We start from the raw sequence: 19208 nt of genomic DNA, 5'->3' as shown, positions 1-19208 counted from the left end.
ACGTCCCAACAACACACATGCAGCATCCCAAACACGCCGTCATTTCATCAACACCAACGACTGTTTGCTGTTCATTTTCGGTTTAGAATCTATAAACTGTTCTTTACCAACATTATATTTTTAATTAGATCTCGCTGTCATTTAACTGTATTATGCACATAATTACGTATGTGCATAATACAGTTAAATGACAGCAATTTTAAACATTGGAAATAAAGTTGCAGTTGTTGTTGTTACAGCCTAATTCGACTAAAGGAACAGTATTACTTGTACGTTTAATTAAAGGACAGCGACATGTAAAATATATTGATATTTATAGGCTATAACTAAGTTAAAGGTTTGCCCTGGCCCCTGATCAATGTTGTTCAATGAGCCTGCCTCTGTTAGATTGAATCCAATTGAAAGGATCCTCGTTGTTTGTATCCAAAATAAAAAGTTTACAAAATGACAATCCCAATAGAAGTTTCGGATGTTTTTAGTATCATTCCTTCTTTATTCATTCTGTTCGTCTCCATCTAATAAACTTTGTAAGTTTATTTTGCTAGTTTAAGTGTATTTGTACAAAAGGACAAACAAACAGACAATCAGAACATGAACAGTCCTCTTTTTCATGTCACGGCCTTAAACGTATAGCTATAGTTCTGTACGGACCGGTTCGTTATAAAGGCCTATATTAAATACCTCCTTTTTTAAGTCTTGTAAAAATGTCTTTAAGTGTCTTTTTCCGAGAAGTCCTGCCCCAGCATGGTTCGACGCAGTTACTCACATCACATGTGCTCAAAGTGTGTTTTTGTTTTTCTCTGATCATCGTCTTTTTTGCGGGGGGTGGGGGGGGTTATGGTGCTATTATCGCGGACCGCCGGCCATAGGGTTGTTCATGTTCAGTGGGTTTAATGCGGGCTGCCCCCCCGGCCCAAGGCCGTGGATGAGCACTCTGGGGACAAGAGGCCTCTGGAGACCAGGATGTGGCGCTGGCTGAGTCCGGTACATACTGCTGTACATGGCTGCGGCCGCGGCGGCTGCCGTCGTGCTGTCCATGGTGCCCAGCAGGCTCGGGTGGTAGAAATAGGGCGACGGGAACATTCTCTGTAAGGCCGAGTAATTCCCGGCTTCTGCCAGTAGCTCCAGTCCGACCGCCGTCTGTCGCTTCCACTTGGTTCTGAAAACCCAGATCAAAATGTACGACAAATGAATTATTTAATCGGTTTGGGCAAAAAGACCGCAAATTCCCCAAACGCGTCCCCCCTCCCTCCTAATTAGCAGGCTATGGCCTAATTATCTGACGCACAGATTTATGGTTAATGTTCAATTAAGCAAAAAGAGATGAGCAGATCGAAAATCTACTGGTTACAGCAGAGTTCGCCTTCATTAATGGTGTACACAACACAATATAAAGCTATTTGGATTGTAAAGATAGTTTTATTTAACAAGGTTTAATTTAAGCAGTCCTCTTTTGCAGTGTTCTTCGTTCCTTAGTTCAGCCAATTATTTTAACAATGGATGCTCACATATAACAATAATAGCATAATAAAAATAATAATATATAATTCATTATAATAACAATAATGCAACAACCTAGTCTGGCAAAAACAAATTGTTGCATGGCCAGTTAATATCTAATTGAGTCCAAGGGGTGCGAACAGCTATGACATTAGGCTAATTGTTTTGACTTGGAAAATTCAATCAGCGATGCCCGCGAAACATGTATTAATTGATTAGGTAGCCTAATTATTTTAAGGCACCTGAAGCAAACAATTATCTCTTCGTGCATTTAGGCGCAAGAGTTTAACTTTTCATACGAAATTGGTCACGTGGCAGAAACTTGTTGGTAATTACACCATCATTGAGTCATCCGTGATGCCCTACAGGCCTCAAATGCATTCACACATAAATCTAAAAATAATAATAATAAATACATTTTGAATAATATAAAACCGGGAAAGCAGCATGTGTCATCTTAGATTTTAACATTGGCTGTTCAAAAATAGCAGCTTGTAGATCTGCTATTTTTTTTAAAGAAGAAGAAGAAGAAGCGACAGACGGCGGTCGGACTGGAGCTACTGGCAGAAGCCGGGAATTACTCGAGTGAGTGTGAAAAGAACTAGTGGTTTAATTAGAAGAAGTCATTCAATCATAGAATCGTCCTCCTGCATTAATGGGTTCAAAAGAAAATTCCCATAATGTGTAAAAAATAAATAATAGTAAAATAAAATAAGTGAGCCAGATGTATACCTTCTCAAAATAGCAGATCTACAAGCTCGCAGTGCTGCGAGCATGCAGATCTGCTTTTTATTTCATTTATTTGTTTATTTATTAAATCTTGTACTGATTTAATTAGAAGTCATTCATAGAATCGTCCAAAGAAAATCATCATAATAATCCAATAGAATAGGTTGAAAAATAGCAGATCTACAAGCTCACAGCGCGTCACTTCGTGCCGTGCTGCAAGCTTGCAGATCTGCTATCTTAAGAAAATCTTGCACTGATTTAATTATTTAGAAGTCATTCATAGAATCGTCCAAAAAAAGATAATCAAACAGAATAAAGTTGACCAGGAGGACGTAGCCTACCTTCTGTTCTGGTACCAGGTCTTGACCTGTGTGTCGGTCAGGTTGAGGGCCGCGGCCAGGTCCATGCGGTCCTGCACGCTGAGGTATTTCTGCCGCTCGAAGCTGCGTTCGAGCTGGTTGAGTTGGTGGTCGGAGAAGGCCGTGCGCGCTTTGCGGGGCTTTTTCGAGCGTCCTCCTATGGGCGGACTGTCTCTGCTGCTGGAGATCTCTCGATCGCCCTCTTCTTTAGTCCCTTGGTGGAAGGAACACGCGCAGATCAGCATATGATGTTGTTTTTGTTCATTCGTGCCATTAAATAATGGCTTATTATAGGAAATAGCTAACATCTATAGCAAGCACCAAACTATGTTTATTGTTTCTCTGCTGTATAATCGCAAGAACATAAACAAAAATGCATATTAAATTCATATAATATTATAAAGGCATGATCATACTGATTTAGGGAAAACAAAATAGTGTCTTTGGAAAATTGGCGTTTAGTGCAATAAAGTGTGCTGGGGCACGTGTGTCGTAAAAGTAAACCAAGGGCAATGAAATAAATGTGGGCTGTTATTTGTCACCGAAAGTTTTTTCTCCAGATAACGGGAAATCGATATGTCAATCCATCTCTATTTGTAGCTGTTTTCCAGCGCGCCATGATCCCCCCTCTAGGTAGAACAATAATCTCTCTAATTGACCCACTAGGGAGGCCTGCGTGCGGGGGAAATCACCAGGCTTACATCTGTTTCCAGCTCTATTATGCTAATAAAAGAGATCTGAAATTAAGACAAAGAGCTATTATTATTATTATCAAAGTAAGTTAATATTATTGTTACTGTTACTGTTATTAATATTAATATTAATATATTGTTTTAAAATTATGTTGTTGTTAAATTATGTTGTTTTGCCATAATTTGATTTCTGATATTTAAAACGTATAGGCTATACTCCCACTTAATTTAGCTTATTTTAATCTGTAACAGGCCCTATAAACTGCTATCCACTTGCACCCATACATTTCTAGGCTATATATTATTATTTTTTTATCTTTACATTACAATTATGTTAATCTACCTCCATCCCTATAATTATATTTACCAAAAACATCCATGTAATATACACTCACTCACCCATCATGCCGTTGCACTTCATTTCACTCTGAATGTCGTCCCTTTTGTCCAACTTGCTCCTGTTCTCGTCCTGTTCCAGCTTGGGCCTGAACCCGTCCGGAGCCGTGGCACTTTCTGGCTTTGGTGTGTGGTGGGGCGAGGACACGCTCGTGCTGTACGGGGCGCAGGCTGCCAGCGGCTTGCTGTCGCCCAGAATGTCTTTGATGAGGAACGAGGAGGTGGCAGTCCGCGGGGCACAGCCGGCCCCGGCCAGCGGCGGCTGCTGCTGCTGCTGCTGATGCTGATGCTGAGGCGACAGCGGCAAGCTCTGCTGCGGCTGGTTGCTGTGATGGTGGTGGTGGTGGTGATGATGCTGAAGGCTGTCCTGGAGCAGATGCGGGTCGGGGTGCTCCATGGTGACCGAGATGGGGGAAGAGGGGCCCGTGCCCACAGTGTCTATGTCCGAGCATGACGGGGACGGCGTGGCCGCGCTCCTGAAATCCGCTGTCCTGCTGTCGCCGCCGAGGCGGAAATCTCCGTTCATCAGCGCGGGGTTGCCAGAGGACGCGCTCGATAAAATAGTGTCTATTCCAAAGTTTGACCCGCTGGATCCTTCCATATTATAGAAAGGGAGGGATTTGTTTTAGGTCTTCATAACAGCATCGAGAGATGCGCGCTGTCTCCTCCTTTTTTCTTTTTTTGTTGTTGCAACGATTAAAACTGTCCAGTGGCTTAAATAGAGAAGAAGAATCGCCAACGCGTAAAAGTAAAGCGAACAACAACAGTATAGTTACACAAAAATAAAAAATAAATAAACAATCTTGAGAAAGTAAACGAAATCCACGTTTGCAAAAAAGGAAAAAAGCAAGCACACAGATCGCCTGTGGTCCAAAGATGCTGTGTTACATTCAGTGAAAATGAGCAAAAGCAAGTGAGTCAGTGTAGTCCACGTCCTTTTGTTTTGGCTATTGAACTTTGTGTTAAAGTTGAGGTGTAGAGAGGATCTCAGCGATAACTCCTCAACATCACGCTCCTCTTTGCTTGTAAACGTCCTAGTGTTGCTCTACAATGACTTCCTATACTGACGTCACGGCCCTCGGCGAGGGGGAATTAATATTTTCTCCTTTATCATAACACTCTCTCCCCCCGCTGTCATTGGCTGCAACATGACAGGCTCCGGCACCTCACCAATCAGGGAGTTGTTTCTTTATCTCCACAAATTCAAGCCACCCATTGAAAGCATGTATAGCTCCTTTAAAACATGCATGTGCTTTTAAGGCCACCACGCACCGACACATAATGCTTGCATTAGAAATATTTAAATGTAATATGTTTTGTTTTGTTTGTTTTTTACTCCTAAGAGCTGTGCGTGAGAATGAGGACTTTTGATAGAGGAAACTTCAGGAACAGTTTAGTTTAATTAGCTCTATACAGCTTGTCTTAATTTGTTTAAATCGAATTGTCAAAAACTAAATGGCCAAACCAAACTGCAGTACCAGCAACATGGTAGGACGAACTATGCGATTTGTATCTATTTATTCTTATTTTATCTGTCTTATTCGCTACATCAATTTAATTGGCTCCTACTTTGAATCGTCTAGGTATGTTGCTATTTTTCGTTAAAATTCGACTCTGTGCTTAATAGTTTAAGGGGACTTCTAACCGTATGTGACCGAATCCTTTTATACCCGTTTTTCCCCTCTCATATCATTCTCATTCTAACGATATTAATTTTCAAAACGCTTGTAAAGAGATGTTAATTCCGTAATGTTGACAAGCAGGTGTAATTGTGATTAGATATCATATATGCATCTGAGCTATATATCTGCTTATGGGAGGAGTGTGTCTGCCATCATGACAGCGCATGTTAATAACCATGTCATCCTAATTAGTAAAGTAATTATGAGGTGATAATGAGCGCTCGAATACATTAGAATTTCAGCACTTTTTCCAACAACTTATAAACCTATTTTACACACGTCGTCATGGGACAGTGTGTCGCGTGGCGAAAATTGCCGATCTACAAGCTCACCTTGCAAGCTCATCCTTGCATGGTGAACTTGTAAATCTGCTATTTTCACTATTTTCTAAACTTGTCGGATTTTTTCTTCTTCTTCTTTTTACACAGGCTAATATATAGGTCAATATAAAATGTTCTCCTATAAATAATGACATGCCCAAAATAAGGACGTCAGGTTCTTTCTTTTTTTTCCCGGTTTTTTTTCAAGGAAAAAAAGGGAAAACCCGAGGCAGGAGGAACATGGGAGAGAGTCCAGAACTTGTGTTATCTGCTATCACAGTTTATAGTTGATTTGAGAGCGTGTTTCTGGCAGAAGAAGACATGCACGCAGGCATCCGCCTTCACATGATGCATGGCGGACACGTGTCTGCTTCTTCAGATGGTTATTCTAGCTGATGGGCATTGTGGGCACAACATGCACTTTTCATGAGTTTGAGGACATAAACAGACCGCGCGTGTTTCTCTTCTTGCAGTTTGCGTTATTTCCTTCCACTAGGTCGATGATGATGATGGTGGTGATGATGATGATGGTGGTGGTGGTGAGGAATGCACGGCGGTATAAGTGATCAAGTCTGCTGAAGAGGACATATAGGTTTGTCGTTTGGTTTTTCAATTGAATTATTCGTTAAAGTTAAAAGGAGGAAAAAAAAGAATGTTTCTAAAGAATTTAAGAATGTGTCTCAGTCATTTTTATAGGCCAATGCTATTTACTGTTAACTGCTTTAATTGATCGTCGTTGCTCTTATATTGATAGCTAAAGACTATATTACATGTAAGGAAATAGGCTACAAATAGAAATAGGCACAGCTTGACTAAAATATTGTGTTTGGCAATTTAATTGAATAGTCATATGCATCATTCGCCAAATCGCTTGTGTCAGGTGCGCGTCGGGGCTTGAAAATATTCCTGCGGAGAGATGAGCTAGTGACAGATCAAATGTATTAAACATCACGACGCACCTTTACCAAAGTAGTCTAAAATTCTGCTGTTTAGTTATAGGCCTATTGTTTTTTCTGAATGATTATTAAACACGACATTATACGATATAACATATACTACAATTTAGCACTATATTTAATTAAGCAGGATCCGTTCGATTTTTCCCTTTTCAAAATTATGCTTACATCCAATCAACATAATTTGTATTTATTATTATGCAAAAAAAAATAAGAAAAAAAGAGAGAGAGAGACTCACATAAAATGTATGGGTTTCATTATACTGGATCAGCGGCTATGTGTAAATCATTCTCAGAGCATATCATAATGCCATCTCTTTTGTGTGAGATATTGGCAACATTTCATCACTAGGCGGCGACAAAGCAAGGCCATAGCTTATGCGCTCCATTTCACTGGGCCAGAATGATCAGGTAACCGAGTCAGTCCAGTCAGGAGGACGGTTCAAAGTTATTCTGTATGGGTGACATCATTTAAACTCTTCTAAACAACCTATAGAATAATTACTTAAAAATGTAGGCCTATATATGAATTTGATGTTAAGCGCACTTATCCTACTCTCTACTCACAGTATAGAGATAGTATTATTATTGTGTTCAATAATAATTGAACACAATAAAATAAAATCATGTGACATGAATAAGTCAATCAGACAAACTTAAGTAGCCTATATACGTGCAATCCAGTAGAACATATACAGGCAGGCCTAATCCATCCAACAGTGTAATTTAGGCCCATTTATATATACCGGCTTCCCTCCAAAGTCTTACCAATCACAGAAGATCAAAACAATGGTTGAACCTGTCAGTCAGTGCGTTGGGGAGAAGCCGGAGAACGTCCAGTCAAACAGAAACAATCAATCGCTTTATTAGATTTAAGACGCCTCGGGAACTCATTCTGCTGCCTGCTACCTGCCATCCCCAGCTCTAGTTAATTGTCGGACATTGATTCTCATGCGTCTTTGCATGAAAACAGTCACCTCCTCGCCCATAGCGGCCTTTGACAGCTGCAGACAGCGCTTACGACGATATAACCCACCTATGTCATTCACTTTGAATAGGCATGCAGCCTGCATGGTGCAGGTCTCGTCGAAGATAAAGCTTGGGTTGCAGTTCACTGTTGTGTTAGGTTATAGGGGTGGACCTATACGCATATTCTATTATTATATTACATAATTTATGCCATATACAGACCATTCAAAAACGGCAACTTTTACATCATTAGCTGCAGGTGCATGTGAAGTGGTGTGGATCTGATCTACCATGCAGGCAGAACATTAATTGGTTGGGAGAGAATTCAGACTGACCATATTTCCACCAGTTGGAAATCCAGTACGTTTTCATATCTCATATCGGAAACGTCAATCCGATTGATCTACTTAACATTAGACTACACAAACATACAGTATATACACAAGGTAAATAGTCTGTGGGTCTAATTTGATTCTTTTTTGATAACGTATTTTCAGTTACCTCTGGCCCAAGTTAATGTTCATATAGACTTATTCTGATATTAAAATATCTTTAAGTAAAATACAAAATAAAAAGTGTCAGGCTACACGAGAATAGATTCAAATATAGGCAATTGTTAGAAGTCTGTTTATTTTGTTTCTTTTTTGTATTGTGATAATTTAATGTGAATTGAATTAAAATTAAATACTCCTCCTGGGGCCCCCTCAAGGACCCCTGGCTGGAGGTCCCCAGATCCCACTTTGAACACCACTGCCCATATGCTGCATGCAGGCAGGGGCGTCACAAGGGGTAGGACAGTGGGACTGAGTTACTAGGGCCCAAGGTGGTGGAGGGGCCTTAATTATTTTATACTTTAGCTATTGAAAAATAGCAGATATACAAGCTCACAGCGCGGCGCGAGCTTGTAGATCTGCTATTTTTGAAAAGTCGTGAAAATGTGTGCAAAAATCTTTGAATATATGTATTTTTTAAGCGAACATTTGTAACTAAATATTCTGAGATGAGGGGTCCGTGGCCAAATACATACCATTTTGGGGGTCCTTCACATGAAAAGGTTTGAGCTCCACTGACATCGAAACATAGGTTTTTCAAAAAACCTTAGAAGGATTTGAAATAGTCAAAGATTGTCATGATTTTTCAAAAATAGCAGATCTACAAGCTCGCAGCGCGGCACTCGGTGCCGCGCTGTGAGCTTGTATATCTGCTATTTTTCAATAGTTAAAGCACAGGGGCCCCACAGTGAATCCTTGTACCCGGGGCCCAGAATTTGGTGCGACACCCCTGCATGGGCCAGCCAGCTACATGCATGTATAGGACAACTGGGGGGGGGGATGCATTTCAGTTTGAAATACTAACAGTCATGTATTTTCACCTTCAATTTCACAGAAGATTTTTAGGGTGAATTTACAGAATTGTTGCCATTGAAACATTATAACATCTCATCCTACTTTTGGGTGTATATTGGATATAAGTTTTACTCTCCGGCTGTGGTGTTTTGTTTATTTCTTGGCAGAGGCCGTTGGAAATGATGCTTGTACATTTCAAGCCATTGGCAAGGGGCAGTATTGTGAACTTTGCAATGCTGAAATACTGTATCTACCTTCGTAAATTATGAATAAGATAGGATCACTAAGATAAGTGATGGGACTGAAATCATTATACAGTGATGTAAAATATATCTAAAGTAGCAGTATGTGTGCAAAATTACTGCTGTTCAAATGCAACTGAATTCTTGATTGCTATTAATTCAAAGAAATTGATTTTCACAGTTGTACACAACTATGCATTTGTGATATCATTTTACAATCATTTCCACCTGGTTTTGGAGAGGACTGGAAATAGTCATCGCAGAGAAGAAATGACTGCAAAAAACTATAGGACTTGAGGGAAAGCATTTTTGAGATTATAGACGCATGGCAGATTCTACAATTTATATCCGATTTGGGAGACAAAGTAATTCGAAAATATTGAAACGAGTTCAAGAAACCAAGTGCAATTGTTAATAGATTGTCAGTAATAGATCATATTTTAAAGAATCTCCCCAACCCCATGCATGCCTGTTAATAGTTTGCAAGAAGAAAGCTGCCACTATGCATACCGAAGGATTTACCGACTTCATATTAAAACCTGTCTCTTCCTGGTTCACATTCATGATGACACAGTATGATCCTCAGTGTTCATTTAACTCCGACAGTATATAAATGGACCCATATAGACCAGTAATGGTCCATTTGAGTCTGTTTTTACACTTGACCTGGAATGGTAAAATATGTCAATTTCTACATTCCGAAAGTGATGGACCCTTGTGGATCTGTTTTACACTCTCTGAGTTTAATTAACAATAAGGATGCATCTGTCCATTGCAGCTTACCATTAACTTTTATAATGGAAATACTCATTGCTATTATGTCATTAAGTATTAATCTAATAGTATATTAAACATTACTATTATTAATGTTGCCATAATCTAGACAGATACCATAAGGATTTCACATTTTAGGAAGACGTGACAATGACCAAAGCAGTGGCGCGTCCACCGCTGGCCTGTGGCGGCCACTCCAGCAATCTGATGGACGATCACTGGTGAGACAGGTCTTGACTGCTGGTCAGGGTACTTCACATTACTGTGAAGCTGCAAACCCCTTATGTTAGGTTCTAGTTGTACACAGGATTGAAAGTATTTTACGAGCATAAAATTCGAGTGCAATTAATTTAATTGTATGTAATTAATAATATTCTGGTATGATGATTTGGCATTCATCAAGGTTTGTGACTATAGTTTAGTCAGTCAAAACTATAGTATGTAGCCCTATCTAACTGAGGAAAGGCAATTATAAAAGGTATGATGTTGCCTGGTTGGTAACAGCTTTTGAAATATGCTAATGTGTCCTTTAATTCAGTGGCGAGCTTGTAGATCTGCCATTTTCAAACAATCTTGAAAATATGTGAAGCATTTTGGCATATAATAGTTTCAGATGGGGGTCTGTGGCCAAATACATATTAATTTGGGGATCCTTGACATGGAAATGTTTGAGCAACACTGCTTTAATTGGTCAAATTAAATGCTATAGGTAGTATCACATGCTATCAACATTTGTATTATTTATCTTGCCCATGTCCCAGTGGGTTGAGGAATGAGCCATTAAGCACCAAGGACATGCTATACAGAAACTCATTACAAAATGTTTTCATTACATGTTTTTTTTACAAAGTTTACTCATTTTGCAGACTTTCAGACTCATCTTCCAAACTACGGTGAAGCATGATACAGTAACTGCAGGTAAATGTGGCTCAGTGTTACCAGATGTACGATAATTATCGTATTTGTACGATAATTTGACCCTCTGTACGATGTACGATCAATAATTCCAAAAATGCCCAAATGTACGATAATTTCGGCATATCACCAAAAAGAGCGTGAATTCACTATTTTCCCTGGCTGCTGATCTGGGATCAGGTTTGGCTTCTCAAAATAAGCCAGGAATATCAGTCAATCTGACCCTAGATCTGTACTTGGAGGTATTAAAAACACCAGTCGTGTCTTTCCAGACCAGTTTCAGGCTTTTATTTATGTAAGCTCCAGGAAGGTTCCTGCTTCCACGCAGCATAATGTGATGTGTTTTTAACACACAGGAGTCTCAAACAAGGTCGTTTCTTACACTAAAGCGCATTTTTTGGTGAAATAATGTTTTTACGCAAGTGATTTCTCTTTTTTGGATAAAAAAAGAGAAATGTGTACGATAGTTTCATGTCAAATACAATAATTCTGAGCCTCTGGTACGATAATTCAACATTTCCCATCCTCTACAACACAGGTGAAGGTGGTGAAGTACTGACATGAACCCTAGTGCCTCTAGTCTAGCCCTATGCTGGGCAATAGGTGAAAATGTTACGTCTTAACCTAACAGGTGAGATTGCATATCGTCTATTTTTGGCAAAGGGAATTTATGTAGACGGAAAAATGGAGGGGGGAAAGTACAGACCCCTGTGGAACCCCCGGTACAAGCCCCCCCCCCCCCCCCCCCCCCCTGTCCATGTCCGTCTGTCCGTCTATTAACAGCTAATCTCCGGCACCGTTGGCCCTATCGACTGGAACTGTGCACACACTCTCCCTGGAGGCCAAAGCAGAACCCTGCCTGAATTATAGTGCCACCAGGAGGCATATTTTAGCAAAACCTTTTTTTTTGTTTTGTCCAAAATCATGCAAATTGGTATAAATCTCAATAGTCATGTGATCAACACGTCACGGATCCGTCCGATTTTTCATATTCCACCCTGATTGGCTGATTGGCTTTGAAAGTTTGCAGGAGTGGTCAGCTTTGAACAAAATGCCTGAAATCATGAACACAGCGTGTGATTACTGTGAAACTTGCATGCACATTTACTAGGCCAAGGAAGACATGCCACTCAAAAATGTTCTAATCAGCCTCATGGTGGCGCTATAACGGGCTGATTCACAGTTTTACCTAACTGGACCAATCTACGTGAAACTTTGCATGCACACTCCTTAGTGGCCAAGGAAAAACCTCTGCCCTGTATTTTCCCCATCAGCCTTTTATAGCGCCATCAGGAGGCTGACTTTTGCACACATTTTATGCCTACAGATTTTGTCCACACATCACACAAATCGATACACTTTGTCTCTATAGTCATGTGATTAATACGAGTCTGTCCGATTTTTCATATTCCATCCTGATTGGCTTGACATCTAAATTTGCAGGAGTTGCTAGTTTTGAACACATTGTCTGATTGCAGTAAAACATCACACTCACACTAGGTTGAGGAAAGTTTCCTGATTGTCCTGTTATAGCGCAACCAGGAGGCAGACTTTCGCTAAACACATTTTTTGCCAGACCCATGAAATGGGTAGGCCTACATAAGCAAATGTCGGTCTGTCTGTCCGGGTTTTCTATATAAAGGGTATATATGATGATGACATGATGATGACATGCCTACAAAAGGCATGATGTCATAATGGCAGAACCGGGGTCTGGCACAACCAGGTTGACCTGGTCTAGTTTATATATATATTACTCACACAGATTTTATACAAACATCATGCCAATTGGTACACATAATGTCTAGGTGTGTGCTCAAGACGGATATATCAGATTTTTCATAATCCATCCTGATTTGCTAAGATTGGTATCTAAACTTTGCAGGAGTGGCCAGTTTAACAAAATGCCTCAAATCATGAACACAGCGTTCGATTGTAGAGAAGCTCTGTCATGCTGCACATCCCCAGTAATCCCCAGTAGGCCGAAGAAGAAGTGCCAGCCTATTACATTGGCCTATTATAGCGCCACCAGCAGGCCGAATTACACATTTTGTCCAAACATCACACAAATCACATTATCGCTATAGTCATGTGATCAAGACAGAACTGACCAAGTCAGACCTAATCCTGTCTAGAATTGGTATCTTAAGTTTGCAGGAGTGGCAAGTTTTGAACAAAATGCCTCAAATCTTGAATGCAGCGTACCGTTTTCTTTTCTTGTTCTATCATTTTTTCTTTTCTTTACATATCTACTGCATAGTACTGTGTTCTATTCGTCTGTCATTCAATGTTATATGAGATACTTTAATGGTTTCCTGTGGAAATAAGCTTAGTCTTTTCATGGATCTCCTTTTAGTAGACCTTGTACCAGTGAACTGTACCGTCATGAAACTGTACCTTTTCCTATGCAAACTTCTAATAAAGTCTTCAATCAAAATCAGTCCGATTGCCATGAAAGTTCACACACGCCTGTTTTAGCTCCACCAGGAGGCTGAGCTTTACAACCTAACCTGGTGGAGACCTGTGCTCCGAGGAGCACTCTCGATTGGGGCCAGATCACAGCCCATATAAGGATGATCTTGACGTCATTACCAGGACGTCATATGGGCGTTTTTGTTAGTGTAAGTGTCGGTGACACTTGGTTATTTTAACTTCAAGTTTGCTTTATTTTGAAGTTATTCTGTCATTTAGGTTGTTTATTTTGGTTCACTTTATTTGATATTTCCTGTTTGATTTTGGCACTTCCTGTCACCTTACTATATAGTCGACGCCCGCTAGCCTCAGTCAGATTCACCCAAAAAGAATGCAGACAGAGTGAGACAGGTGGAGGGACACAGCATGTGAAGTGGAACGACACGGCAAGGTATTAAAGTTTGTTTGTAGGCCTATGCATTGAACATTTATGCTCATTGTTGAAGTAATGTTAAAGTAGTTGACTGAAATGGTTTGTCCCCAGTGCCTGCTGGTTCCATTGCTGTGTCCAATTGTTTGGTGAACCCCATATATCCAAGGTGGCTTTGTTCAGCCTAGCGCCCCTGGTTAGCGGATTAAGGTACAGGATGCTTCTTTGTTTGTTTTTGAGGGTTTTGATTTCTTTTGGGATATAATTCTTTGTATTTGTTTGGCTTTTGTTTTGGGTTTTGGTGCCTTGTTTGCTTTGGTATTTGGTTGCGATTTAAATTGATTAGTTTATTTGTTTTTGATTAGTTTATTTGTTTTGCTATTTAAGATGAGTTCTGAAAACACTGCATTGTAATGGAATTATTTTATTGTCTAATTGAAACAAGTAATTGAATCACTGCATTATAATTTGGCCTTTTATTGTTGAAATGAATAGTAACTTGAAATGAATTGAATTATTGAGGTTATGATTTGAAATGCATTGATTTTATTGTTTGATGTGAAACTGTGAAATGATATTTGTAATATTTATTGTACTTATTTTTTATCTTTCATAGTTTTCACGGTGTTTGGCGGACGCTTCAAATGTGCAAGAAGTGACAATAAAAAACACCCGTTGAGACAATCCAGCTTGTATTCATTCACAAACCGAGGGCAGCTACAGTGAAAACTTAACCCAGAAGCAAGTCAACACCATCAACACCTCATCTACAGCCACCTTGCGTCCAAGTCTTCAGCTCACCGTCTCAAAGTTTGTCACACTCCCACCTCAGTAGCCTTTGTATTGAGAGGAACTATGAAGCCTCTATTTCTTTGAGACTGAAGGTCGCTTAAAGGACAGACCTACCTTGAAAATTATAAAAATAAGAAAAAAAAAATAAGGAAACATTTGAGAAACAAAAGGATGAGAAACCAAATGTGTTTTCTGATATGAAGAAATTTAAGGATACTGCTGCACAGATAATCTCGTTCAGAGCTATTTAAGAGGCTTTGATATGATGGATGATTAAAGGGGACATTAATTTGTGTAATTTTGTTCAAAATTATTGGTTCGTTTTGATAAATTCCTTTGGGGGTCAAAGTGGAATGTCTGTGGGGCTTCGTGTAATGGTTTTAGTAAAAGTTATTGTAAAAAACCCAGACTAAATGTACCCCAAAGTGTAAAGTAATCAAACAGAAAAAGGCAGAACAAAATGTCGACCCCTGATGAGTCCGTAGTCATTATGCAGCAGCCTAGGAATTCTGAAGAGACAACAAAGGCATTCACCGAAGCCTACACCACCTGGATACAAACGGCAAGAAAAGTTAAAATGGCCTTAAAGAAATTTTGTTCAGAAAATGACCTCTATGAACTAAAACAAATGATTCAGGACACATGTAATATAATGAGTGAATGCTATGAATCCATTCAGCATAGCTACACAGCCAGATCGAACACTGTTAAGAAAATGGATGCTTGTATCATTATTACCACTGAAATATGTGATCTGGTGGACAAATATCTAGAAGCCATGGTTGAGAGGAGGTTCGAAACGGAGGACGAAGATAAGACACCTGTGGGAGAAAAGGAGATGGTGGGAGAATCTGCGAAAGAATCCACTCCCACACACAACCCCACAGATCAGGAGTCGGTGGGAGAATCGGCGAAAGAGCCCACTCCCACAGACAACCCCAATGGTCAGGAGAACCAGAGTTCTGTGAATAACCTCCAAGTAAGGGAAAAGCCAACTCTATCCGATTCCGATGTGGTGATGGTCTTAGAACTAAACCTTAATGTAAAAAACAATGTGCAGGTAAAGGGCAGCCTGCAGCAATCGAAAGAACAGGAGAGCGACTCAGGCATCTCTGTGGAGTTGGATATGAGTAGTGGGTTTGTGAGTAGATCCGCTCTCATAGCTAAACGCAAACTGAAGAGAAGGAAGAAACCAGTGAAAGGAAAAACTGAACCGCCCAGAGACCTATGTCCGTGGGGATCCGGAACCATTGAAGGGAGCCATTCAACTCTCAGTCCTGCCTTCCCACCTGCCAAGATGAGGAACATCACCACAGTCCCTCCAGTTCCCTTTGAGGCCACAGGTCCTGGTCCTCCTCAATCCCAGGAAGATCTCAAACCGTCCCTGAGCAACAAACTCTTAGTTCCTGTTAAAAATAGATCAATTTCAAATGTCCAAACTCTGCCTAATCCTGCTGTAAAGAAAGATGCAGTAGATGACCCACATAAACCAGACATGAACATATTGAAATCTGCTGTCAATGCAGCCAAGAGAAGTGTTGCTTTGGCAAGAAGAAAACCTCCATGAAAGACTGACATAAGATAAAAGCAAGAGTTTTCCTCTCAAACCTTTTGACCCTGTAAATTTGACATTTGTGGAATCATGTTATGTTTTGATTTATCATAACATGATGGTGGGAGTGTAAGTGTCGGTGACACTTGGTTATTTTAACTTCAAGTTTGCTTTATTTTGAAGTTATTCTGTCATTTAGGTTGTTTATTTTGGTTCACTTTATTTGATATTTCCTGTTTGATTTTGGCACTTCCTGTCACCTTACTATATAGTCGACGCCCGCTAGCCTCAGTCAGATTCACCCAAAAAGAATGCAGACAGAGTGAGACAGGTGGAGGGACACAGCATGTGAAGTGGAACGACACGGCAAGGTATTAAAGTTTGTTTGTAGGCCTATGCATTGAACATTTATGCTCATTGTTGAAGTAATGTTAAAGTAGTTGACTGAAATGGTTTGTCCCCAGTGCCTGCTGGTTCCATTGCTGTGTCCAATTGTTTGGTGAACCCCATATATCCAAGGTGGCTTTGTTCAGCCTAGCGCCCCTGGTTAGCGGATTAAGGTACAGGATGCTTCTTTGTTTGTTTTTGAGGGTTTTGATTTCTTTTGGGATATAATTCTTTGTATTTGTTTGGCTTTTGTTTTGGGTTTTGGTGCCTTGTTTGCTTTGGTATTTGGTTGCGATTTAAATTGATTAGTTTATTTGTTTTTGATTAGTTTATTTGTTTTGCTATTTAAGATGAGTTCTGAAAACACTGCATTGTAATGGAATTATTTTATTGTCTAATTGAAACAAGTAATTGAATCACTGCATTATAATTTGGCCTTTTATTGTTGAAATGAATAGTAACTTGAAATGAATTGAATTATTGAGGTTATGATTTGAAATGCATTGATTTTATTGTTTGATGTGAAACTGTGAAATGATATTTGTAATATTTATTGTACTTATTTTTTATCTTTCATAGTTTTCACGGTGTTTGGCGGACGCTTCAAATGTGCAAGAAGTGACAATAAAAAACACCCGTTGAGACAATCCAGCTTGTATTCATTCACAAACCGAGGGCAGCTACAGTTAGACAGGATTATTGTTATTGTTTGTAATATTAGTTGAAATATGAGCATATAAGGTTATGTACTAGGACATATCTAACTAGTTATGATATTTATCTGGCCTAGAATATCACCTGATTTCAACCAACATAAATCCTGTCAAACAAAAAAGTCCATATGACGTCCTGGTAATGACGTCAAGATCATCCCCATATGGGCTGTGATCTGGCCCCAATCGAGACGTCACTGATTGGTCCAGGTCCTGACCGAGCTTGATGGGAAGGGCTTGTTCCTCCCTTACACATATTCAATGTAACAGTCGACTAAGTTACGCAAAAATAGATACAATTAGAAGCAGTGCTCTTCCGAGCACAGGTCTCCGCCAGGTCAGGTAGGTTATTGTGGCCCCCTGGTGGCGCTATAATAGGCAAATGTGAAAAGGGTGCCACGTCATCTGCGGCCTGTTAAGACTTGAGGCATGTTGTTCCAAAAATGTGTTTTGCAAAAAATGAGCTGCTGGTGGCGCTATAACAGTCCAATGTGAAAACTGAAAATGGTGGCATTTGTTCCTTGACCTATTGGGAATATGCGTGCAAAATTGCATGGAAATCGCAAGCTGCATTTATGATTTGAGTCATTTTGTTCAAAACGGACCAATACTACAAACTTTGGAAGCCAATGTAAGCCAATTAGGATGGAATATGAAATATCGGACAATCAGTCTTGATCACATGACACTGTGTACTGATTTGCGTGATTTTTGGAACAAATCTGAAGGAGTAATACCAGTAAGACTCCCTAAACGGGAGAAAAGCGACCGTTGGTCGCTTATCTCCACAATCTGTCGGTAGATAATGCCGGTCTTATATAAGGGTCATTTGTGTACGGTGTGATGTCATACTGATGTCAGCAGTGTGATGTCATACTGATGTCAGCAGCTATGTCTCTATATATGGAGTTATATGTTGTTCGTGTCCAAATATGGGGCTTGTGAGGTCAGACTTAGTGAGATTCGCCGGTTATCTCCATATATGGAGGGCTGTAGGGTAAAAAACATGGTTGCTATGGTAAACAGTTGGTTGCTAAGGTAAAAAAAACATGGTTGCTATGGTAAACAGTTGGTTGCTAGGGTAAAAAAATGGTTGCTATGGTAAACAGTTGGCAGCTATGTCTCTATATATGGAGTTATATGTTGTTCGTGTCCAAATATGGGGCTTGTGAGGTCAGACTTAGTGAGATTCGTCGGTTATCTCCATATATGGAGATAACATGGTAAAAAACATGGTTGCTATGGTAAACAGTTGGTTGCTAAGGTAAATAAAACATGGTTGCTATGGTAAACAGTTGGTTGCTAGGGTAAAAAAATGGTTGCTATGGTAAACAGTTGGTTGCTAGGGTAAAAAAACATGGTTGCTATGGTAAACAGTTGGTTGCTAGGGTAAACAGTTGGTTGCTAGGGTAAAACCATGGTTGCTAAGGTGGTTGCTAACGTACACTAACAGACCAGCAACAACAGACTGTTGCCACAGCAACGTACACAAAGGTTTGTGTACACATGTGGTGTGATGTCATACTGATGCGGAGATATGAGCAGGGCAAAGGTGTGACGTGTGACGTGTGACGTGTGACCGACCGACCGACCGACCGACCGACCGACGGACGGCCGGTGGAGGTTTTGATACTAAACTGCGACCTACGGCCGCAATAAAAAAAAGTCGGCCTCCTGGTGGTGCTATAAAAAGCATATTTGAAAAATGCAGGGCAGAGGTTTTTCCTTGGCCTTTAGGGAGTGCATGTGCATAAAAAGGTTTAATAACTAAAAGAATCCGCCTCCTGGTGGCGCTGTAACAGGCCCATGCAAAAAATTGGGGGCAGAGGTTCTGCACTGGCACCACCCAGGGAGTGTGTGTGCACAGATTCACTGGCATCGTGCCAACGGTGCCGGAGATTAGCCGCCCACAAACACGGGGACACGCACGGACGCGGACGGACAGGGGTGAAATCATAGTCTCAGCCATGCCTTTCGGCCTAGCGGAGACAACTAGAAAGTCTCCACCAGGCCGTGTTGCCTACCCGGGCCACGGCCCACAA

The 19208-nt window shown here is 40.3% G+C and overlaps 1 protein-coding gene across 1 annotated transcript; it reads right to left on the bottom strand.

Annotated features, from left to right (window-relative positions):
- Positions 1 to 846: 846 nt before the first annotated feature.
- On the bottom strand, positions 847 to 4277 carry barhl2 (BarH-like homeobox 2; the record flags this gene model as incomplete). Its single annotated transcript, XM_080727264.1, has 3 exons — positions 847 to 1159; positions 2571 to 2802; positions 3680 to 4277. 3 exons carry the CDS (start codon positions 4275 to 4277, stop codon positions 847 to 849), a joined length of 1143 nt encoding a protein of 380 aa, XP_080583390.1.
- Positions 4278 to 19208: the final 14931 nt, after the last annotated feature.

The sequence above is a fragment of the Nannobrachium achirus genome (assembly GCF_963921795.1).
Source record: "Nannobrachium achirus genome assembly, chromosome: 1".
Taxonomy (NCBI): domain Eukaryota; kingdom Metazoa; phylum Chordata; class Actinopteri; order Myctophiformes; family Myctophidae; genus Nannobrachium; species Nannobrachium achirus.
The sequence above is the reverse complement of the archived record's forward strand: the minus strand, read 5'-3'. Positions and strand labels throughout refer to the sequence as shown.